At 43.3% G+C, this 25,583-nt stretch overlaps 1 protein-coding gene across 3 annotated transcripts in view; it reads left to right on the forward strand.

Annotated features, from left to right (window-relative positions):
* The window catches only part of arhgef16 (Rho guanine nucleotide exchange factor (GEF) 16), a 38,437-nt gene that overhangs the window by 1,964 nt on the left and 10,890 nt on the right, over window positions 1-25,583 (forward strand). For all 3 annotated transcript variants that reach the window (XM_035741026.2, XM_035741025.2, XM_035741027.2), the window contains exons 2-11: window positions 1,964-2,634; window positions 4,904-4,955; window positions 6,399-6,556; window positions 8,776-8,832; window positions 12,440-12,600; window positions 19,809-19,961; window positions 20,389-20,518; window positions 21,204-21,278; window positions 24,608-24,700; window positions 24,866-25,020. In XM_035741026.2, the coding sequence (XP_035596919.1) occupies window positions 2,059-2,634; window positions 4,904-4,955; window positions 6,399-6,556; window positions 8,776-8,832; window positions 12,440-12,600; window positions 19,809-19,961; window positions 20,389-20,518; window positions 21,204-21,278; window positions 24,608-24,700; window positions 24,866-25,020 (1,610 nt within the window). In that variant the 5' untranslated portion in view covers window positions 1,964-2,058. The remainder of the gene's footprint in view (window positions 1-1,963; window positions 2,635-4,903; window positions 4,956-6,398; window positions 6,557-8,775; window positions 8,833-12,439; window positions 12,601-19,808; window positions 19,962-20,388; window positions 20,519-21,203; window positions 21,279-24,607; window positions 24,701-24,865; window positions 25,021-25,583) is intronic.

Consider the following 25,583-nt stretch of genomic DNA (forward strand, 5'->3'; position numbering starts at 1 on the left):
CAACTTCACACAGCCATTGAAGAGTGGGACAACATTCCACAGACCACAATCAACAGCCTGATCAACTCTATGCGAAGGAGATGTTTCGCACTGCATGAGTAAAATGGAGGTCACACCAGATACTGACTTATTTTCTGATCCACGGCCCTACCTTAAGGTACAGTGCATTCGGAAGTATTCAGACCCCTTCCCGTTTTCCACATTTTGTTAAGTTATAGCCTTATTCTGAAATTGATTAAATTATTATTTCCCCCTTCCTCAATACACCATAATGACAAAGTGAAAACAGGTTTTGGATTTTTTTGCACATTTAAACAAACTGATACCTTATTTTACTTAACTATTCAGATTTTTTGCTATGAGACTTGAAATTGAGTTCAAATTGAATTCAATTGATTAGACAGGATTTTTAAAGGCACACACCTGTCTATATAAAGATCCCACAGTTGACAGTGCATGTCAGAGAAAAACCAAGCCATGAGGTTGAAGGAATTGTCTGTAGAGCTCAGAGACAGGATTGTGCCAAGGCCCAGATCTGGGCAAGGTACCTAAACATTTCTGCAGCATTGAAGAAAAGTGGCCTCCATCATTCTTAAATGGAAGAGGTGGTTCCAAACTGACTCTTTCTAGAGCTGAGCAATCAGGGGATAAAGGCCTTGGTCAGGGAGGTGACCAAGAACCTGATGGTCACTATGACAGAGTTCCTCTGTGGTGATGGGAGAACCTTCCAGAAGGACAACCATCTCTGTAGCAACCAGCCTTTTATGGTAGTGGCCAGACGGAAGCCACTCCTCAGTAAAAGGTACATGACAGCCCGCTTGGAGTTTGCCAAAAGGCACCTAAAGAACTGACCATGTGAAACACGATTCTCTGGTCTGATAAAACCTGAATGCCAAATGTCACGTCTGGAGGAAACCTGGCACCATCCCTACGGTGAAGCATGGTGGTGGCAGGTTCATGCTGTGGGGATGTTTTTCAGTTGCAGGGACTAGGAGGCTATTTGGCATCAAGGCAAAGATGAACAGAGCAAAAGTACAGAGAGATACTTGATGAAAACTTGCTCAGGACCTCAGACTGGGGTGAAGGTTCACCTTCTGACAGGGCAATGGCCCTAAGCACACAGCCAAGACAGCACGGGAGTGGCTTTGGTACAAGTTTCTGAATGTCATTGAGTGGCCCAGCCAGAGCCCAGGCTTGAACCCGATCGAACATCTCTGGAGAGAGCTGAAAATGGCTGTGCAGAGACGCTCCCCCATCTAACCTGACCGAGCTTGAGTGTATCTGCAAAAAATAACGGGAGAAACTCTTCAAGTACAGGTGTGCCAAGCTTGTAGCGTCATACCCAAGAAGTCTCGAGGCTGTAATTGCTGCCGAAGGTGCTTCCACAAAGTACTCAGTAAAGGGTCTGAATTTTGTAAACATTTCTAAACCTGTTTTTGCTTTGTCATTATGGGGTATTGTGTGTAGATTGAGGGGAATTCAAAATAAACATTTTGGGATTAAGGCTAATGTAACAATGTGGAAGAAGTCACTGTCTGAATACTTACCGACTGCACTGTACAAACTAACTCAGTAAATCTTTGCAATTGTTTTCATATTGCTTTTTATATTTTTGTTCACAGTGTACACTTTTAAACTTTCAATGTGGTAGGGACATCCCAAGGACCCTACTCAGATCGACTCATTGCGGAGAAGGAACTAATGTCCATGGTAGTGGCGTAGCGTTTGGTCGGTGCAAAGAGTTTGGGTAGCCAGGGAACATCGGTTGGCTAGTTGTCTGGCATTTGTGCGGGAAATTCAAAGCAGGACATTCACTTTCAAAGCAGTATCTATTTCCACTCATAATTACCACATTCCAGAGTTTGTAATCTTTGAGACATAGTGAAATTCTTATAGTTTCATTCAATTGCAAAACTTAACCCCTACCTGGCTCCAGTTGACATTCCTGTATTTGTCCCAACAGTCTCTATGCTGCTATGGTAGCCTTTTGCTGATGCTGCAGAGAGAACCAAGCTCTCAGGCAGGCAGACGTTGAACCACCGGGACCACGGACAAGGAATGTCCAACAGACAATCAGACGGGTCCATGGGCGACCAGACCTCCCTCCTGCTGGAGCAACGCTTCTCTTCCGACCTGCAGCTGGACTGTGACTCACTGGACAACCACCATGGCCAACCGCAGGGCTCGCCCACGTCCCAGGCCGAGCCCCCATTGGCCGACGGCTCTATGGGGCGGAAGCCGGTGGTCCTGAGCACTCAGAGTGCGGCGGCGCGGAAGCTGGGCACCCAGCAGCTAATCCCCAAGAGTCTGGCGGTGACCAGTCGGCCCAGTAAGCCCCGCCACCACACCACCGTGGTCACCTTCCCCTTGGGTCTGGAGGCCGACTCCACCACCTCCTCCTCCAGGAACCGTCACTCTGCCATGGAGCCTGATGCATCCTGGGAGGACTACGACAGTGACGGGAATGGCTTTGCATCGAGGAGGAACCGCAGGAACCAGTCGTACCGGGTGGCGGTGACCAGCCCTGACATGGAAGCCATTGCTGTGAACAACGGGGGTGCGAACACGCTCATGTCTGTAAAGGAGGACAGCAGAGCCTCCAGCCCAGGGCCGGCACACCTTCCCGGACGCAAGGCAAGTGTGAGCATGTCGCTGGCTGAATTTCACCTCTAGCCCCCTGCTATCCCCTAGCGGTAGGCAACCCTGGTCCTGGTGCTCCTCAGGCACTTTAAGATTGCACATGTTTGCTTTAGACCTGGGAGACCAGGTCTGTTGGCTGTTGTCAATCACTGAAACTGTGGTAGGAAACTTATGTGGTTCTGGAAGGGATAGTTGTCTTGAACACCTGACTCCTCAGTGTGTCTATTCAAGAACCTAGCTGTCTTGAGTCATCAGTGCCAAAGTGCTGGTGATAAGTCCCTAAGTTAGAAGCCATCTTTTTAGTTAGCGAGGTCAAATTTCCAGGGCCGCTTCCCGTGCATAAACTGTTAGAGCAGGACTTCCTCGACTGACAACCCTATGGTTTTAAAACCTGTTGGAGCTAGGGCTGTTTACTGCCCCTACTGGAGGAATTTGGTGCCCTTATTAAACAGGATACATTTTTGTCAAAAGTTGCTAATATATGCATATAAAAAAATATTATCGAATAGAGAACACTCTAAAGCTTCTAAAACCGTTTAAATTTTGTCTCTATGTAAAGCAGAACTCTCGGAGCATGCATTCTCCCAAACTATCTCTTGTCATGATAAAAGTTGGCCCAACTTTGACGTCATCGCAAACACCCTTCCCAAACAGTTACAGCTCTGGGAACAGTCCCTACGTGTTCAGCGCGATCCCTGCTTTCAATGGGGCTTCTCATTGTGAGAATCGCGCGCTCACGAGAGTTTGAGCATGCCGAAAGCTCTCGGTCACTCGAAAAAACAGGTCACTTTTATGCGCGCTCTGGTCAAGTCCTGTCTTTTTTTCCAAGATCGATTGAACGGTGCCTGTGTTTCTGTTCGTTCTCACGATTGCTGTACACCTTTATAACATGTTAAAGCTTGATTATGAAGTTAGTTTGACAAGTTTACTCGACATATAATATGTAAGTTCGACGTTTTGGTGCGCATCCACTTGACTTTTGGCTACATTTCGACTGAAATGTGTCGTTTTTGAGAACCGAAAGACGCAGACTTGAAAACTAAACGCTGTTTTGGTAAGTAAAGACCCTTCCAGGTCTTCTGATGGAAGAACAGCAAAGGTAAGGGAATATTTATGTGGTAAATTTGGGTTTCTGTGGACTCCAAGATAGAGGAGCCAGAATGCTACTTTTGGAGCGCCGACTCCTAGTATAGCCTAGTGAACGCAACCTGTAACGTTAAAAATAAATGTAACACAGCGATTGCATTTAGAATAATATCTTCCTATACATATGTAGAACATGCATATTTAGTCAAAGTTTATGATGTGTATTCCTTGTTAGCTGACGTTATCTGCAGGAGCTATCGTCATTTCTCCTGACATTTTAGTAGCATTTTTTTGAACAATGCGTCATTGTAAACAGAGATTTATGGATATATATTGCAGATTATTGGAAAAAAAATGAATGTAACATGTTATATTACTGTCATCTGATGAAGATTTCAAAAGGTTAGTGAAAGGATTTTTCTTTTAATCCTGCGTTTGTTGATTGCATATTTTTTCCTACTTGGCTATGCAAATGAGCTATGTCTGCGGTGGTGGTTTGACATAAATATGTGCTATGTTTTCGCCGTAAAACATTTTAGAAATCTGACTCGCTGGGTAGATAAACAACTTGTTTATCTTTCATTTGAGCTATTGGACTTGTTAATGTGTGGAGGTTAAATATTTTTAGGAATATTTATTGCGTTCCATGCGCCACATTCCAGCTGAGGGTGTGGGGGGGGGGGGTTCCTATCTGGGAACGGGTGTCCCCATCAAGTTTTAACATTGAGCAAAACATACTGACCAAATTGAGAGTGCTCCATGTCCTTCTGTGGAGGCCCTCTCCCACATTCATTCCTCTGTGACAATGTTCCCCAACTGGTGGCGAGTGGGCCAAATTTTTCTCGGGGCGGGTTATTTTTTAAATGTTTTTGGGGGAGGGGGGGGACAAGACTGTAAGAACACCAGCAAATCAGCTCTAAGTGATTTTATCTTTTCAAAGTATTCCCACACATAATTGTGAGATATACTGTATGTGATTGTACACCAACGTAAGCGAGGTTTGAAATGATGTCTTAGCCAAATATTATATGTCTGGGCTTTATGCAGTCTGCAAATGATTTGTAATTATGTTCCCGGCCCCCTGATCATCCGCTCAAGAAGAAATCATCCTGTGTCTGAATCGAGTTGATGATGCCTGTTCTATGATTAACTCATGTTTCCACCATCTCCTTTCTAGAGAACCTTGGGGAGAAAGAGGAACCAGAGGCACGGGGGCTCATTCAAAGACGGTACGTATGTGTCACTCCTCCCGGCTGACAGGGCTTTGCCCCTAGAGATACAGATGACTAGTCATGCCAGTGTATTTCTGCATAATTTTGCAAAAGAGCAGAAACAGACTGGCACCCAGGCTAGCAGATGACTGGAAAAGATCAAATGACAAATGTTAGCCTCTCGGTTATTCAATACATTTTTTAAATATGGGAAAGTCTGGATTAATCCAAATCCAGTTCATGAATCTATAATTGCGCAATATTTCATTAGAGTGACTATTTCTATCATTTATTTTCAATTCACTTCTTGAAGTTCAAATAGAATTGGTTGACCCTCATTCCTGGTTAGCATGTGGCTTCGTCCTGCAACGAGCCATTGTTTAGACAGATGGCTCGTTGCGGAAACTTCCGTAGCCTTGCGTCCTTGATCAACCAAATCTAAACTACTCAGTTTCACCAAAATAACGTTAGAGGCATATCCAGTATTTCTAGGAACAATAATTATGATTCGTCGGGTTGAATGTGTCCTTCGCTATCAAATAAGCATTTAAAACTTGTTTTTTTATCCAGGGTCTCCCATTTTCCACATGTAGAAGTGGGAGATACTCGTGTGCCTGTGTTCTAGAATGGACAATGGCATCCCACAGGCAGAAAATGGGGAAACCCTGGATTAAAAACGTTTTTTAAACACTTATTTTATTGGTAAGAAAATATTCAACCCGACAAATCGTAACTATTGCTCCTAGAGATACTGGATATTTCTCATTAAGTACATTAACATGCACACTAATAATTCAATATTAAACTGATTATGGCAGAAGGCGGAGTATGGTATTAGTCATGTAAGCGCCTTGATCTGCTTATCTTAATCACGTTAAGGTCATAAAGTAAACATGCCGATTTTTAAAGCACCTAGTTTTCTGAGCAATCTTTTGAATTATTAGGACATGGTACTGGAACGCTTAATCAGCTGTATATTTGATCTATGCACATGCCAGCACCGGTAGCGCAATCCTCGCTCTTGTGCGCAATTAAAGTGAGTGCGGAAAAACGTATATGCATCTTAAAATTTGTATGTGAGAACTATGTCCCATCTCCAAATCAAATAGTCTTCGCAAGAATAACATGGTCATTGTGGTAGAAAGCTAATGTTTTGCATGTATCAGAAGGCACATCAGTAGCCTGGTTTCAGATGTGCTATATACAGGCTTGTTAGGGAAATCGTTCTTCTTGCAAAGCATGTAACGTATATTAATCAGACTATCCACAATAATCATATTATTGTGTGCATGTAACCATGCTGAATGTGTCAAATGAAGTGTTCTTAATGACAGTGAAGTGAGGACTTGAAGTTCTAGAAACATTTCAACATTTTCCATGTCAGTATCACATGACTACAAAAGCCATTTCAACATTGCATGGAACAATAAAGTTATTCCAATTTGTTTCTCTTGCCCGTAGATCCTCGGCTGTACCAGGAGATCACGGAGCGGGGGCTGCAGCCCACCACTATTGCGGATGATGATGACTTTGTCCACGTGGAGCCACCTGGGGAGGACCAGGCCATCGTGGTAAAGAGCTACAGGCCAGCGCAGGTCACCTGGAGCTCGCTACAGCAGGTAAGCAGGGAGGAGTAGAGGGGTCTTCCAGGCCAGCGGGGACTGGTAGGGACACAGATGTGGGGTCCGAACCATGACAGCAGATATCTGTGTGACTGTGCATCAACACTGAACTTCGGCGTGGATCATACGCGTTAAAGAAGGCAGTAAAAGGGATGGGTTTCTGAAATTTGAACCCAATCTTAATTGTTTTGTGGCTGTCTTCGAATTTTAATTCAAGCGCTACAGAAAGCCTTGTGAAGTAAACAAGCATTGATTGCGTTTATGAAAATGTGGCCTAAACATCCTAAAATAACTTGCACTCTTCGATTTCAACTTAGTCACAATATATCACTCAGACTTAAAATGAAAGATTTTAGGAACAGAACTGTTATCATTTTCCATTTAACTTTGTATACTTGCCTAGTTCCAAAAATACAAATATACCGTTTTAGAATTGAACACCACTTTTAATTTATTTGAACCATTATTTATGAATGAATTCAAAACAAACTCGCCTGACAGTATTGGCCATTTCATTAATAGAGCCTCAATACCATCATAACTCTGCATTTTACAACATTTTCAGTGCAATTGCATTCCCATATGGATACAATTGTCTGACTGCGTGCTCTGTCATACTGCTTAAGCAACCTATTACAGTTAGGTCCATAAGTATTAGGACAGTGACAATTTGCATGATTTTGGCTCTGTACATGAACGCAATGGATTTGAAGGGAAACAATCAAGATGTGCTTTAAGTGTAGACTTTCATCTTTGTCAATTATTGTCTGAACCGTGTAGGAATTACAACCATTTTTGTACATAGCCCCCCAATTTCAGGGGCTCAAAAGTAATTGCACTAACTAACATCCCAGAAGTCTGGAACCCATAGCATCACCAGTTGCTGGGTTTCTTCCCTGGTGATCCTCTGCCAGGCCTTTTAGTGCAGCTGTCTTCAATTCATGCTTGTTCTTGGGGCATTTTGCCTTCAAGTGAAATGCTCAATTAGATTCAGGTCAGGTGATTGACTTAACCATTGCAGAACATTCCACTTCTTTGCCTTAAAGTATTGGGTTGCTTTCGCAGTACGCTTCGGGTCATTGTCCAGCTGCACTGTGAAGTGCCGTCCAATGAGTTTTGTAGCATTTGGCAGAATCTGAGCAGTTAAATGGCCCTAAATACTTCAGAATTCATCCTGCTGCTTTTGTTAGCAGTCACATCATCTATAAATAAATACAAGGGAACCAGTTCCATTAGCAGCCACACAATTCCACGCCATAACACCCCCTCCACCATGCTTCACAGATGAGGTGGTATGCTTTGGATTATGAGCAGTTCCTTCCCTTCATACTCTTCCCATAATTCTGGTACAAGTTAATCTTTGTCTCGTCTGTTCATGGGATGTTGTTCCGGAACTGTACAGGCTTTTTAAAAATGTTTTTTTTTTTGGCAAACTAATCTGATTTTCCTGTTTGAGGCTTCCCAATTGTTTGCATCTTGTGGTAAACCCTATTTATTTACTCTGGTGAAGTCTTCTCTTGAATGTTGACTTCGACACATAGTCCTGCCTCCTGGTAGATGTTCCTGATCTGGCCAACTGTTGTGAAAGGAGTTTTCACCAGGGAAAGAATTCTTCTGTCATCCACCACAGTTGTTTTCCGTGGTCATTTTGGTATTCCTGAGTTCACCAGTGCGTTTGTTCTTTTAAGAATGTACCAAATAGTTGATTTGCCCACATCTGATGTTTTTGCTATCTCGTTGATGTGTGTTAGATTTTTCAGCCTAATGAGGGCTTGCTTCACTGGCAGTGACGGCTCTTTTGGATTTCGTATTGAGGGTTAACAGCAACCGATTCCAAATGCCACACTTACTCAACTCTTAACCTTTTTGTCTGCTTACTTGTAAGTGAATAAATGAGGGAATAAAACACACCTGGCCATGTAACAACTGAGTAGCCAATTATCCAATTACTTTTGGTCCCTTAAAAAAGGGGGGGGGGGACCACATATAAAGAGTGCTCTAATTCCTACACCATTCACCTGATTTGGATGTAAAAGTCTGCACCTTCAGCTCATATTCATTATTTAATTTAATCTCCAATATGCTGTGGTGGACCGTCAAAACAATAACTTGGTCAATGTCTCTATATATATATATATATGGACCTGACTGTATGATGTAATGACAGCCAGTTTATGTACTAATCATTTTGCTGTAAACATCTTCCTCTGTCTCAGGTGAAGGATAACGACATTCTTCAGATGATCTCTGCTGAGGAGCGGAAGCGACAGGAGGTAAGGGACTCTGTGTTTTGAGTTTACAGCAGGGTCTTTGAGAGTGCCTGCTCTGGGACTCTTCTATTGGTAGTCAGAACACACTATTGTCTAAATATCAAAGTCCACCCGGCCTGCTCTCTGTGTGCTAAATGCAGCCACTCCCTCCATTTGTTGGCTGCCTTAGTCCCTCCACTCCTGCTGGCTAACCCTGTAATGTCAATAGTACGATCACCCTTCTCAAAAGCCTTAGAAGCAGCTAGCTGAGCTCCAAACTAGATTTATCTTCTGTAAGGCAAATGCGTATATTTTATTGCATGAGTGTCCTTTGGAAGCAACAACCATTGTAATGTACAGGCATGGCTCTCTATTGTGTATGAATTGGACATGGTCCATTCAAAATGGTAAAAGATGTGTAACATTTTGCACGCCCAATTTTTCAGTTTTTGATTTGTTAAAGTTTGAAATATCCAATACATGTCGTTCCACTTCATGATTGTGTCCCACTTATTGTTGATTCTTCACAAAAACATAAACATATAAAACTGTATGTTTGAAGCCTGAAATGTGGCAAAAGGTCGCAAAGTTCAAGGGGGCCGAATACTTTCACAAGGCACTGTATGTATACCACTATATTTGTAAAGACTCTAAACAAAAATATAAATGCAACATGTAAAGTGTTGGTTTCATGAGCTGAAATAAAAAATCCCAGAAGTTTTCCATATACACAAATGCTTATTTCTCTCATTTTGTGCACAGATTTGTTTACATCCCTGTTAGTGAGCATTTTCTCCTTTGCCAAGATAATCCATGTGGCAAATCAGGCAGATTAAATGGCATGATCATTACACAGGTGCACCTTGTGCTGGGGACAAAAGGCCACACTAAAATATGCAGTTTTGTCACACAACCCCATGCCACAGATGCCTCAAGTTGAGGGAGCGTGCAATTGGCATCCTGACTGCAGGAATGTCCACCAGAGCTGTTGCCAGAGAATTTAATTTCTCTACCATAAGCTGCCTCCAACGTCATTTTAGAGACTTTGGCAGTACATCCAACCGGCCTCACAACCGCAGACCATGTGTAATCACGCCAGCCCTAGACTTCTATATCCAGCTTCTTCACCTGCGAGATTGTCTGAGACCAGCTACCCAGACAGCTGATGAAACTGGGGGTTTGCACAACCGAAGAAGTTCTGCACAAACTCAGAAACCGTCTCAGGGAAGCCTATCTGTGTGCTCGTCGTCCTCACCAAGGTCTTGACCTGCCTGCAGTTTGGAGTCGTAACTGACTTCAGTGGGCAAATGCTCACCTTCGATGGCCACTGACACGCTGGAGAAGTGTGCTCTTCTCGGATGAATCCCGGTTTCAACTGTACTGGTCAGATTGCAGACGGCATATATGGCGTTGTGTTGGCGAGCGGTTTGTCAATGTTGTGAACAGAGTACCCCATGGTGGGGTTATGATATCGGCAGGTGTAAGCTGTAGACAACTAACACTTGCATTTTATCGATGGCAATTTGAATGCATAGACATATCATGACGAGATCCTAAGGCCCATTTTCATGCCATTTATCCGCCGCGGTCACCTCATGTTTCAGCATGATAATGGACAGCCCCATGTCCCAAGGATCTTTACACAATTCCTGGAAGCTGAAAATGTCCCAGTTCTTCCATGGCCTGTATGCTCTCCAGACATGTCACTCATGGAGCATGTTTGTGATGCTCTGGGTCGACGTGTATGACTGCGTGTTCCAGTCTCCCCCAATATCCAGCAACTTCGCACAGCCATTGTGGCATGTTGTCTCACTCTTCAATCAACCACCTGATCAACTCTATGCAAAGGAGATGTTGAGCTGCATGAGGCCATGGTGGTCATGCCAGATACTGACTGGTTTTCTGATCCACACCGCTACCTTTTTTTTTTTTTGAGATCCATATATTAGGGCTTAATGAATTTATTTCAATTGACTTATTTTCCTTTTATATGAACTGTAGCGGTGACCATATTACCGCCACACTGGCAGTAATGAGTCATGACCGCAGTAAAATTCCATGTGACTGTTGAATCATGCAATCTCATTTTATGCACTTTGGACATGCTTTGGTTGTACCCAACTTGTCATTAGGACCTGGCGGTCATTAGCCTGGTACTCAGGGCTCTATTGTCCCTCTAAACTCTTCTGACATCAATGTAAATGCATTTGAAAATCACATTAAACACTAATCAAAACAGCACTTTTGCAACTCCCTCACTGTGATCAATTTGAAGAAAAATCTTCAACAGCAGGTTGAAACAGTGTAAAACATGTTTTTTGTTTTTGTGGATGTTTCAAAGCCTAACACAATAGACAGCGCTTTCTAAGGTGATTAATTCAAAACCTCCATATGATAGGCTGATGAGCCCAAGCCCCAAAATATACCAAAAAACGAACATTCAAGTAATCACTGAGTGTGGACTTTATTATTATTATTATGCATACTGGATTGACTGGTTACCTTATGCTACACTCAGATGTCTATACACGAGTCTGGGAAAGAACGTATAGCCCTAGGTTTGTTGATTTTGCAGGGTTTGCCTACAATTAGTGAATTTGATTTGAATAGCCTAGTAATAGGGATTGTAAAAAAATATATTTTCATAATGAATTGGGACATTACTATAAGCTATACAGAATATCTCACCACCATCCATCTCCTCTCTTTATTCCTTTCTTGAGTGCACAGACGGGCTGTCAAACAGTTTAGTGAAATGTTTCATTGTGAAAACATGTAACTGCACGACAGGAATATCAGTGGTTGATGCATGTTATTATTTCTCAGCTGCTCATATTAAGCACATGCTCCGCTATAAAACGGACTTGCGGAAAAGCCATTCTAAATGACTAATATGTAAACTGATTTTCAAAGACAAGATTGCGTTGAAAATAGACAGTCAAAATATGATCACTTTTTTTTTTTTGCTACTTTCTCAAATCAATGGCTTATAATCGCATCATGCAGCCCAAAGAATATCTTCGATCAAAACATAAAAGGTTTATAATTTGCAATGGTTATTCTGCGACTTTAATTTAGCATATAGGACCTGTTTCAAATGATCACTTTTACGCTCAACTTGGCCACTTCGTATGTGCACTCGCTCTGTAATGGGAAAAATACCCTTTCAATTTCATTGTTAGGTTGAATTCCATTCTTCTTACAATAAAATTGTCATGTGACTTATAAGTATATCTTGTCATCTTATGGCACATAGCCAGATAATGTAGGCCAACTCTTATTCGGTTCTTCTTAAATACATAATGTTTCTTTAGACCTGACTAAAATGATGGATTTATTGTGATGTGTATATTAAATTGATTTGTTTTACTTTTTTAAATGTAGATGGCATGTAGCAGCTGCTTGTAGATGCTAAACCTGTTTTTGTTAATTAACGGTCAATTTACAGAAACTGGCAGTCTCTTGCATGACAATAACCAGCTCGCCACAGCCCTAACTCAGTAAAGTCTTTGAAATTGAGTTTTTGAAATATTTTTGTTCATTGCACAATACAGGTCTTCTTTTTGGGATTCACCCTGCTATATAAGGGGCCTTTTTCCCCCACTAACATTCTCTCATGTGGTTTTGGCAGGCCATATTTGAGATCATCACCTCAGAGTTCTCGTACCTCCACAGCCTTGGCATCCTGGTGAGGCACTTCAAAGGGAGCGAGGCACTGCGGAAGACCATAACTGCCACCGAGCACCACCATCTCTTCTCCAACATCGCTGTCATCGAAGGTGTCAGCAAAAGGTACTACATTTCTCCGGACTCTAGTTGGAGACTGCTGGGTTAGGATGGTCTCAGTATGAAGGTCACAACATTTCTATCTGGCCTGCAATTGGAATAGTGAGGTTATTTAATGGCAAACGGGTCCGTAGCCTATATACAGTACCAGTCAAAAGCTTGGACGCACTGACTCATTCAAAGGATTTTATTTTTTTACTATTTTCTACATTGTAAGAAAATGGTGAAGACATCAAAACTATGAAATAACACATGGAATCATGTAGTAACCAAAAAAAAGTGTTAAACAAATCTAAATATATTTGAGATTCAAAATAGCCACCTTATGTCTTGACAGCTTTGCACACTGTTGGCATTCTCAGTTGTGTTGGTGCAGGTACAGCCAACTAGCACAATTTATATTGTCAAAGTGATACGCTATATCGTCATAAATAATGTCCCGATGTGTAACTATCGATTTATTTGTATCACTAATGCATAATAGTCAGAGTTGCGCAGTTGGCTGAAGCACAACCATATCTGGACTAGGCGAGCACTAGGAGATCTCACCATAAGCATCAAATTCCACAAACCGAGCAGCTGGAGGCATTCAGAAGTGCAGGCTGAGGCTGAAACAACATATTGCTTGACCCTCAGCTTTAGGTTGTTGTTAGTCAAGTCCTTCATTACTTATGTGACTTTGATGGTGGAAATGATTTCATTTATCTTGCTCGATCTCCAAGAAACTACAGGCCATCTAAAGAGTGAATTTGCATCTTATCTGAGGTTCAATGAAGTCTAGCAGACCTGGCTCTTCTAGCTAGGACTAGTAACACAGACATACCTAGAGCAAAATGATTGTTATCAATGTTTTGGAAATGCTTGTATGGACAAACATTGACACAACATTGCAACATCTGTGAATAAAAAATAAAAATCTGTCGGTAATCTAATTAAATAATGTACTGTTATTCCCATTTTAGATTTGGTTGTTTGCCCAGATTAAAGGTTCACAATGGGTTCATTTAGGCTGCCTTTACACAGCTGGACCAATTCTGATATTTCTTTCACTAATTGGTCTTTTGTCCAATCGGATAAGCTTTGAACAAGATCTGATGTGATTGGTCAAAAGACCGACTGGTGGGATATAAGATCAGAATGGGCTGCCTGTGTAAACGCAGCCTCCGATGGAATTTGAACAGGAGCAAGTCTCCTGGAAGGACTCACGGCGCGTGTTTAGACATGCTGGCTCAACCGGTTCTACTGCCTAGTAGGTCAGGTGGTATTCAGCAGAGCTTAATGATGTTGCGTTCAAGACTACATTGTTATTGTTTGTTACTGCTGCTTTTTGAATGTAAAATGGATCTAGTCTCTGTCAATGGCAATTGCACAAATCGTTATGCGGCTGCCCACAGTTAAAATTGAATGGAAAGTGCGCAGTTCTAATGAAACTGATGGGTGGAACTTGTCTTGACAGGGTTTGCTCGACTATCGTGTGGTTGTGTGTGTGACATTGCTGCTTCAGTTGAGCTGTTGTTTTGGGTGTCAGTTTACTCAAGGTTTGTCAGCAAAAAATGGGTGGGGCTGGAAGTAACAACTGTAGCTTTATCTACTGGCACATTGGAAATTGTACTATTAGAAGCTAGGGCTGGGTGATATGGCCAAAATATCATGGTATTTAAAACTTTTTTAGTTTTTGAATAATAAGTTCTACATTTGCTTTGAGTAGTGAGTGATCCTAGGGTGGTAGAACACGCATTCTAAGTGATATCAATGAGTCTTTCTGCATTCGGATTGTTTTATACTGTTCAATTCAACTTCAACCAAAACAAATTTCAGCACTGGTGCAGTGGTGGGAAAAAGTACCCAATTTGTCCTACTTGAGTAAAAGTAAAGATGCCTTAATAGAAAATGACTCAAGTGAAAGTCACCAAGTAAAATACTACTTGAGTAGAAGTATGGGTTTTAAATATACTTAAGTATCAAAAGTAAGTGTAAAATTTCAAATTCCTGATATTAGGAAAACTAGATGGCACCATTTTATTTGTTTTAATTTACAGATAGCCAGGTGCACATTCAGACATAATTGACAAACAAAGCATTTGTGTTTAGTGAGTCCTCCAGATCAGAGGCAGTAGATAACCAGGGATTTTCTCTTAACAAATGTGTGAGTGAATTGGACCATTTTCCTGGTCTGCTGAGCATTCAAAATGTAAGTACTTTTAGGTGTCAGGGAAAATTTATGGAGTTAAAAGTACAGTATTTTCTTTGGGAATGTTGTGATGTAAAAGTTGTCAAGTACAGATACCAAAAAACCCGACTTAAATAGTACTTGAAAGTATTTTTACATAAGTACTTTACGCCACTGCTCAATTGAGAATTTCCACTCTGCCATGTTGGAATGCACGATATGGGCAAATAGTCTAGGACTTATTTTTAACCAAATGTTGCGATTTGACTTGTGAATTAGAGCAAAACTGTTGGAATTATAGAACTAGAATGACTATTCTATAATATAGCCAGCAGCATATACCACCCTGCATACCACTGCTGGCTTGCTTCTGAAGCTAAGCAGGGTTGGTCCTGGTCAGTTCCTAGATGGGAGACCAGATGCTGCTGGAAGGCCAGTAGGAGGCACTCTTTCCTCTGGTCTAAAAAAAATATCCCAATGCCCCAGGGCAGTGATCGGGGACACTGCCCTGTGTAGGGTGCCGTCTTTCGGATGGGAAGTTAAACGGGTGTCCTGACTCTCTGAGGTTATTAAAGATCCCACGGCACTTATCGTAAGAGTAGGGGTGTTAACCCTGGTGTCCTGGCTAAATTCCCAGTCTGGCCCTCATACCATCATGGTCACCTAATAATCCCCAGTTTACAATTGGCTCATTCATCCCCCTCTCCCCTGTTCTCATTTGCAGCAATGACCTGGGGAATAGTTACGTGTTCTCAGTCAACTTACCTGGTAAAATAACGGATAAATTAAAAATTAAAAAATACAGTTTGCGACGACAACGAATTAAAATGTCAGGGAGGAGTTATTGCGACAGGGTAGGATCTGGTGTTGATATTTGTTTCCTAGGGGAGCCTATAAGCTTTGGCCACGTTGCATGTTTTCTCTTAGCTACTTCATGTAGATAACATGTTCTTGCTTTGCATATTCCTTTGTTTTTAGAAGATACTGTTGTACAAATGACATGCTGATTTAGGTCTACACCATCAGACTGTATTGGCTCGCTATGTTTGCTCTTACTCAGTACATTTATTAGCTAGCTATTAGCATTAGCGGCTCACAAGATTTAGGGCAACTTGCTAAGGAAAAGACAAACTAGCAGTGTCATTATAGAACGCTAGTGGATTTATTTTAAGAAGTAAAGTGAAAACAGCGTTGTGCTGCGTTGACCATGCAGACTGAACGCAAGTGTCGTGGTTGAGGAACATCAAATGCGTTCCTTGAGTGACGGGACGTAGCTAGATCTGTGTGCAAAGCGGCGCGGAGAGAGATGACTCAAGTTTATTTAACTATGCAAGTCAGTTAAACATTCTTATTTACAATGATGGCCTAGGAACAGTGGGTTAACTGCCTTGTTCAGAAGCAGAACGACTTATTTTATTTTTTTACCCTGTCAAGGATTCGATCTAGAAACCTTTTGGTTACTGGCCCAACTCTCTAACTGCTAGGCTACCTGCCGCCCCAAGTAGCGAAGTAAAGTACACATGGCGTATCACATTTTAACAAACCAAACATTCAAATACCGGTATAGAAGGTAAAGTAAAAATCCAAACCATCCATTTCCGGTGTATCATAAAATACTGTTTTGATTTCTTTGAATGCTTTCCTGGCTCACATTTAGTGTAGTAGACACTGGTATTTTCATTAATGTGCACTCTGAGATCAAATCAAATGTTAGTGCGAGTGTAGCGAAATGCTTGTGCTTCTAGTTCCGACAATGCAGTAATAACCAACAAGTAATCTAACTAACAATTCCAAAACTACTGTCTTATACACAGTGTAAGGGGATAAAGAATATGTACATAAAGATATATGAATGAGTGATGGTACAGAGCAGCATAGGCAAGATACAGTAGATGGTATTGAGTACAGTATATACGTATGCATATGAGATGAATAATGTAGGGTATGTAACATTATATTAGGTAACATTGTTTAAAGTGGCTAGTGATATATATTTTACATTTCCCATCAATTCCCATTATTAAAGTGGCTGGAGTTGAGTCAGTGTCAGTGTGTTGGCAGCAGCCACTCAATGTTAGTGGTGGCTGTTTTAACAGTCTGATGGCCTTGAGATAGAAGCTGTTTTTCAGTCTCTCGGTCCCAGCTTTGATGCACCTGTACTGACCTCTCCTTCTGGATGATAGCGGGGTGACCTCGGGTGGTTGTCCTTGATGATCTTTATGGCCTTCCTGTAACATCGGGTGGTGTAGGTGTCCTGGAGGGCAGGTAGTTTGCCCCCGGTGATGCGTTGTGCAGACCTCACTACCCTCTGGAGAGAGAGCCTTACGGTTGTGGGCGGAGCAGTTGCCGTACCAGGCGGTGATACAGCCCGCCAGGATGCTCTCGATTGTGCATCTGTAGAAGTTTGAGTGCTTTTGGTGACAAGCCAAATTTCTTAAGCCTCCTGAGGTTGAAGAGGCGCTGCTGCGCCTTCTTCACGATGCTGTCTGTGAGTGGACCAATTCAGTTTGTCTGTGATGTGTATGCCGAGAAACTTAACTTGCTACCCTCTCCACTACTGTTCCATCGATGTGGATAGGGGGGTGTTCCCTCTGCTGTTTCCTGAAGTCCACAATCATCTCCTTAGTTTTGTTGACGTTGAGTGTGAGGTTGACGTTGAGTGTGAGGTTATCTTCCTGACACCACACTCCGAGGGCCCTCACCTCCTCCATGTAGGCCGTCTCGTCGTTGTTGGTAATCAAGCCTACCACTGTTGTGTCGTCCGCAAACTTGATTGAGTTGGAGACGTGCGTGGCCACGCAGTCGTGGGTGAACAGGGAGTACAGGAGAGGGCTCGGAACGCACCCTTGTGGGGCCCCAGTGTTGAGGATCAGCAGGGTGGAGATGTTGTTGCCTACCCTCACCACCTGGGGGCGGCCCGTCAGGAAGTCCAGTACCCAGTTGCACAGGGCGGGGTCGAGACCCAGGGTCTCGAGCTTGATGACGAGCTTGGAGGTTACTATGGTGTTGAATGCTGAGCTGTAGTCGATGAACAGCATTCTCACATAGGTATTCCTCTTGTCCAGATGGGTTAGGGCAGTGTGGTTGAGATTGCATCGTCTGTGGACCTATTTGGGCGGTAAGCAAATTGGAGTGGGTCTAGCGTGTCAGGTAGGGTGGAGGTGATATGGTCCTTAACTAGTCTCTCAAAGCACTTCATGATGACGGAAGTGAGTGCTACGGGGCTGTAGTCGTTTAGCTCAGTTACCTTAGCTTTCTTGGGAACAGGAACAATGGTGGCCCTCTTGAAGCATGTGGGAACAGCAGACTGGTATAGGGATTGATTGAATATGTCCGTAAACACACCGGCCAGCTGGTCTGCGCATGCTCTGAGGGCGCGGCTAGGGATGCCATCTGGGCCTGCAGCCTTGCGAGGGTTAACACGTTTAAATGTCTTACTCACCTCGGCTGCAGTGAAGGAGAGTCCGCATGTTTTCGTTGCAGGCCGTGTCCGTGGCACTGTATTGTCCTCAAAGCGGGCAAAAAAGTTATTTAGTCTGCCTGGGAGCAAGACATCCTGGTCCGTGACTGGGCTGGTTTTCTTCTTGTAGTCCGTGATTGACTGTAGACCCTGCCACATACCTCTTGTGTCTGAGCCGTTGAATTGAGATTCTACTTTGTCTCTGTACTGACGCTTAGCTTGTTTGATAACCTTGCGGAGGGAATAGCTGCACTGTTTGTATTCGGTCATGTTACCAGTCACCTTGCCCTGATTAAAAGCAGTGGTTCGCGCTTTCAGTTTCACGCGAATGCTGCCATCAATCCACGGTTTCTGGTTAGGGAATGTTTTAATCGTTGCTATGGGAACGACATCTTCAACGCACGTTCTAATGAACTTGCACACCGAATCAGCGTATTCGTCAATGTTGTTATCTGACGCAATACGAAACATATCCCAGTCCACGTGATGGAAGCAGTCTTGGAGTGTGGAGTCAGCTTGGTCAGACCAGCGTTGGACAGACCTCAGCGTGGGAGCTTCTTTTTTTAGTTTCTGTCTGTAGGCAGGGATCAACAAAATGGAGTCGTGGTCAGCTTTTCCGAAAGGAGGGCGGGGCAGGGCCTTATATGCGGTGCTGAAGTTGGATCATTGTTACTCTAAGGTTTTTCCACCCCTGGTTGCGCAATCGATATGCTGATCAAATTTAGGGAGTCTTGTTTTCAGATTAGCCTTGTTAAAATCCCCAGCTACAATGAATGCAGCCTCCGGATAAATGGATTCCAGTTTGCAAAGAGTCAAATAAAGTTCGTTCAGAGCCATCAATGTGTCTGCTTGGGGGAGGATATATACGACTGTGATTATAATCGAAGAGAATTTTCTTGGTAGATAATGTGGTCGACATTTGATTGTGAGGAATTCTAAATCGGGTGAACAGAAGGATTTTGAGTTCCTGTATGTTTCTTTCATCACACCATGTCTCGTTAGGCATAAGGCATACGCCCCCGCGTATGAGATGGTGGAACATACATTTTATTACCACCTTATGCCTTTTTTGAAACTGGACAAACTGTTTTTACATCATTTGCTATCTCCAATATCGGTTCACGACCAAATAAAATCAATGTCTCGCCCTCCATCCACCCAAGTCTTTAGATCTGTTCATTATGACATGGTTTTTCAAACTGGGTCCTGGTTTCCCCCCCCCCCCTTTTCTCTAGCACTGATTTTAAAATAACCAACCCATCAACAAGCTTTAATTATTTGAATCCGCTGTGTTGTGCTAGGTCAAAACCCAAAATGTGCACCTGGGGAGGCCCAAGGATGGAGTTTGGGGAAACCCTATATTATGACATGCTATCAGTCTCAGCAATCAAAAGATCACAAGCTCCATTTTCAGGGCAGCACTAAGAGGTCAATTACAACCTTTTGCACAATGCTGCTGCTGGCTGCGCTTGGAATATTCTCCATGTAACTGCTTTTGCGGTTATTAACCGGCTGCTCCGGTACAGTAGCTCTTATGGTTAGAGAGGGAAGGGAACAGTTATGCATGTGTTCTGTTCTCGACAGGTTTTTCGACGACCTTGAAAGGCGTCACCATGACAACGTGGTGATCCGGGACATCAGCGACATAGTGCAGAACCACGCCGCCCACCACTTTGAGCCCTACATCGTGTACTGCTCCAACGAGACCTTCCAGCAGAGGACGCTGCAGAAGCTGCTGTGAGTAGGGGACAAATTAAGGGCCTTGTTCGAATACTTCAGAAATGCATCCTTCAAGTACAGATCTGTAAGAGATTGGTGAGAGTACACCCATCCACTCAAACTAATTCAGCTCTGTGATTACATCAATTAAGGTTGAAAATAAGTATGCATTTCTGAAGTAATCGAACTGGGCCAATAACAGAAACCCTGATTTAAAAAAAATAATTTTAACATGCATCCCTTTGTCCTCCTTTCCGTAATCAAATCACCAAATATAAATGGAAATCAAATTTTCCACTACGTAGGTTATACCAATCCAGTCATGTCCAGTCATGTCCGATCAGTGATTGGGCTAAGTATTAAAGGATAATGCAATGTTGATACGATTCAAACATTACTTATATTGGCTTCCTTAATCTTCTCTCCTTGTGTGTGTCTCTCTCAGAACGAGCAACACTGCTTTTAAGGAGGTGCTGAAACGGATTGAGGGGAGTGGCGAGTCCCAAGGCCTGCCCATGATCTCCTTCCTCATCCTTCCAATGCAGAGAGTCACCCGGCTGCCGCTGCTATTAGATGTAAGTCCCTCTCGATTCCTCTGATGGGAGTCAACAGGTGAATCCCAAAAGTCTGTCTTGATTCCTCACATCCTCCTTTTCAAAACGTCAAGGGTAAGCGAGGAGAAAATTAGGTATTTTCCTCTGATCTTGTAATGTCCCTCAGGGAGAGTGCTCCGTGAGATTCAAACATTGCTGAATTGCTATGACACACTGCAGAGAGGCCTTGGGCGCACCCTAATGGAGAGATTTGACACCAGACCAATAATAGTCAAAGCCCTGCCACTGGTATAGGAAAGGGTTCTCCAACTCCAGACCTGGAGAGTGCTGCTGGGTCTGCAGGCTTTTGCGCAGCACCAACACTCATTATTCAACTAGTTGATTATTTGAAACCGATGCGTTAGTGTTGGGCTGGAATGAATTCCTGCACACCCTGTACATCCACAGGGCCAGCATTAGAAACCCCTGTTGTAGATGGATTGGGTATCCTTACGGACAGGAGTCTCTCGTCGATGTGACCCGACTAGGCTATTACTATAGGTCCTAGAGGTATTCATTGTTCTGTGAGCAGATTCCCAGGGTAAACCAGTTGCGATGTCTGGTATCCATGGGTTGAAATCCAGACGGGCAATTGTAGGTGGTTCTGTAGTATTTGGGAGCGCCTCCCTTCCCCAACATCATCCATCTCTCTCTCTCTCCCACTCAGACGATCTGTCAGAAAACTCCAGACACAACGGCGGAGCACTTTGCTGCAGTGTGGGCCCTGAAGGCCATCAGTAAGGTAGGCTGCTCCACAAACCCTGCATATTCATTGTTGCATCCGTCCTCCAACATTTCTAAATGTCGACCTTTCTGAACGCTTCACAGGGCCGGAAACAGGCATCCATTTTGATTTATACATCTAACTTAATCGCGCATGGTGTATTGTTGGTATGTTGCAGTACTGCTACAGCTGTACCCTGGTGCTGTAGCAACTTACAATGCATTCGGAAAGTATTCAGACCCCTCGACTTTTTCCACATTTTGTTACGTTACAGCCTTATTCTAAAATTGATTGAATTGTTTTTGTTCTCCTCAATGTACACTCAAAAATAGGTATTTAGACATTTTTGAAAGTCATTACAAATAAACTGAAATTACATTTACATAAGTATTCACTCTTTACTCAGTAATTTGTTGAAGCACCTTTGGCAGCGACTACAACCTCAAGTCTTGGGTGTGACTCTACAAGCTTGGCACACCTGTATTTGGGGAGTTTCTTCCATTCTTCTCTGCAGATCCTCTCAAGCTCTCAGGTTGGATGGGGAGCATCGCTGCACAGCTATTTTCAGGTCTCTCCAGAGATGTTCAAATCCGGGCTCTGGCTGGGCCGCTCAATGACTTTCAGAAACATCCTGAAGCCACTGCTGTGTGCTTAGTGTTGTTGTCCTGTTGGAAGGTGAACCTTTGCCCCAGTGAGGCCCTGAGCACTCTGGAGCAAGTTCTCTGTACTTTGCTCCGTTCCTCTTTCCCTCGTTCCTGACTAGTCTCCCAGTCCCTGCCACTGAAAAACATCCCCACAGCATGATGCTGCCACCACCATGCTTCACCGTAGGGATGGTGCCAGGTTTCCTCCAGATGTGACGCTTGGCATTCAGGCCAAAGAGTTCAATCTTGGTTTCGTCAGACCAGAGAATCTTGTTTTCATGGTAAGTTCTTTAGGTGCCTTTTTGGCAATCTCTTAAGCGGGCTGTCATTTACTGAGTGGCTTCCATCTGGCTACTCTACCATAAAGGCCTGATTGGTGGAGTGCTGCAGAGATGGGAGAACCTTCCAGAAGGACTACCATCTCCACAGAGGAAATCTGGAGCTCTGTCAGTGACCATCAGGTTCTTTGTCACCTCCCTGACCAAGGCTCTTCTCCCCCGATTGCTCAGTTTGGTCGGGCGGCCAGCTCTAGGAAGAGTCTTGGTGGTTCCAAACTTCTATCATTTAAGAATGATGGAGGCTGTTATTTTCTTGGGGACCTTCAATGCTGCATACATTTTTTTGGTACCTTTCTCCAGATCTGTGCCTTGACACAATCCTTTCTCTGAGCTCTATAGATAATTCCTTCAACCTCATGACCTGATTTTTGCTCTGACATTGCACTGTCAACTGTGGGACCTTTTTATATAGACGTGTGTGTGTGTGTGTGTGTGTGTCTTTCCAAATCATGTCCAATCAATTGAATTTACCACAGGTGGACTCAAAGTTGTGGAAACATCTCAAAGATGATCAATGGAAACCGGATGCACATTAGCTCCATTTTAAGTCTCATATTAAAGGGTCTGAATACTTATGTAAATGTATTTCTGTTAATAATAAAGTGGCAAAAAAAATATAAACCTGTTTTTGCATTGTCATTATGGGATATTGTGTGTAGATTGAGCTTTTATTTAATCAACTTAGCAAAAAAATAAACATCCCTTTTTCAGGACCCTGCCTTTCAAAGATAATTTGTAAAAATCCCAAACATCAGATCTTCATTGTAAAGGGTTTAAACACTGTTCCCCATGCTTGTTCAATTAACCATAAACAATTAATGAACATGCACCTATGGAATGGTCGTTAGTGTCTTAACGACTTCCAGACGGTAGACAATTAGGTCACAGTTATGATAACGTAGGACACTAAATAGGCCTTTCTGCTGACTCTGAAAATCACAAAAAAAGATGCCCCGGCTGCAAGGAGGCATGAGGACGACAGATGTAGCCAGGGCAATAAATTGCAATGTCTGTACTATGAGACGCCTAAGACCGGATGGCCAGCTGATCGTCCTCGCAGTGGCAGACCACGTGTAACAGATGCACAGGATCGGTACGTCCGAACATCACACCTGCGGGACAGATACAGGATGGCAACAACTGCCCGAGTTACACCAGGAACGCACAATCCCTCCATCAGTGCTCCGACTGTCTGCAATAGGCTGGACTGAGAACAGGCCTACAAGCCCTAAGGCAGGTCCTCCCCGGCAACAACGTTGCCAATGGGCTCAAGCCCGCCGTCGCTGTACCAGGCAGGACTGGCAAAAAGTGCTTTCCACTGACGAGTTGCGGTTTTGCCTCACCAGAGGTGATGGTCGGATTCACGTTTATTGTCGACGGAATGAGTGTTACACTGAGGCCTGTACTCTGGAGCGGGATCGATGTAGAGGGTCGGTCATGGTCCGGACGTTTATATAAAAAAAAATTAAAGTGTGTGTATGTATTAAACCTTTATTTTAACTAGGCAAGTCGGTTAAGAACTAATTATTTTCAATAACTGCCTAGGAACAGCCTTGTTCAGGGGCAGAACAACAGATTTTTACCTTGTCACTTCGGGATTTGATTTTGCAACCTTTCAGTTACTAGTCCAACGCTCTAACCACTAGGCTACTTGCCGCCCCAGACCGTGTGTCACAGCGTCATCGAACTGAGCTTATTGCAGGCAGTCTCAACGCTGTGCGTTACAGGGAAGACATCCTCCTCCATGTGGTACCCTTCCTGCAGGCTCCTCCTGACATGACCCTCCAGCATGACAACGTGACCATGTTCGTTCTGTGCATGAATTCCTTTTTGAGACCAGAATGTCAGTGTTCTGCCATTGTCAGCGACGAGCCCGGACCCCTATTCCCCCCACAGAAATGTCCAGGAACTTGCAGGTGCCTTCTTACCCCACTCTTCCATCTCACAGCAAGAACTGGCTAATATGGTGCAGTCCATGAGATGCACTGCAGTACTTAATGCAGCTGGTGGCCACACCAGATACAGTTACTTTTGATTTTGACCCCTCCCCTTTTGTTCAGAGACACATTATTCCATTTGTTAGTCACATCTGTGGAGCTTGTTCAGTTTGTCTCAGTTGTTGAGTCTTGTTATGGTCATAAATATTTACACAGTAAGTTTGAAAATGAACGCAGTTGACATTGAGGACATTACTTTTATTTGCTGAGTTTACATTTCAGAATAAGGCTGTAATGTAACAGTGGGAAAAGTCAAGGTCTTAATTCACATTACATTTCCTTTGCTGTGTGTTGGATTACTGAGCATTGTGCAACCAAAATAGATCTGTAAATAAAATGACTTGTTACATGTGTTCTCATCCCAACAGTTGGTGAATAGCTGCAATAACGGAGCAAGGCGAATGGAGAGGACGGAACAGATGTACACTATTCAGAAGCAGATGGAGTTTGGCAAGATCAAGGTACAGCCAAGCAGAACTTCACTCACAGCACTACATTTCAAGAATCTTTTTTGTTTGTCAGCTTTTTTTACTAATTTATTTATACTTATTATTTGATCCATTTTATTTTAAATGTTTTATGACAGTAATTTTTAATTAAAAAATAAATCCTGAATCTGTCCTCAGCCTTTCCCACTGGTGTCGTCATCACGGTGGCTGCAGAAGCGCGGGGAGCTCGCCGTCTGCACTGAGGAGCTCAGTATCTTCTGGAAGGCCTTCAGCCACAGGAGCTACTACCTGTTCCTCTTCAATGACGTGCTCATCGTCACCAAAAAGAAGAGGTGAGAGAGCAAGCCTCAGCCTCTGACAATACCTTTCTTTATGGGCTGAGATCAAACTGCACTTTTAATGTCAGCGCAATGTGGTTCGATTTTTAATTCTGGCCTCCGTCCATAACACATTTGTCCCAAGGCGTATTCTAGCAACATGTTTACATACAACAGACAAATGACATTTTGATGTAGCAGAATAAGCTCTTATGCTTGTTTCGCACTCACATCCAACTCATTCATTTGAAGAGGAGTCATTAATCTGCTGTCCTTTAATTTAAGCCAGTGGAGACTGAGGTCATGATCTCTGGGGGGGTTGAGTAGGGCCAGCTGCGACCTGTCATGGAAGGTAGGAGAGTATGGACGGAGGGAAAATGTTGCTGAGCATTCCTTGGATTCCTAGAACCCCAATACACCATGTCTGTTCAGCAGACTCCAGTCAGCGTGTGTCCATGTGCCTGAGTTAGGAGGCTATATCCATGTCGATGGTGAGAGGAAGTGATATGCCAGTGTGCTGGTTTCATGTTCAAAACTGTAAGATGGCCTCAAGACACAATCTTCTTCAGGTCACAATG

The sequence above is a fragment of the Oncorhynchus keta genome, chromosome 28 (assembly GCF_023373465.1).
Source record: "Oncorhynchus keta strain PuntledgeMale-10-30-2019 chromosome 28, Oket_V2, whole genome shotgun sequence".
Taxonomy (NCBI): Eukaryota; Metazoa; Chordata; class Actinopteri; order Salmoniformes; family Salmonidae; genus Oncorhynchus; species Oncorhynchus keta.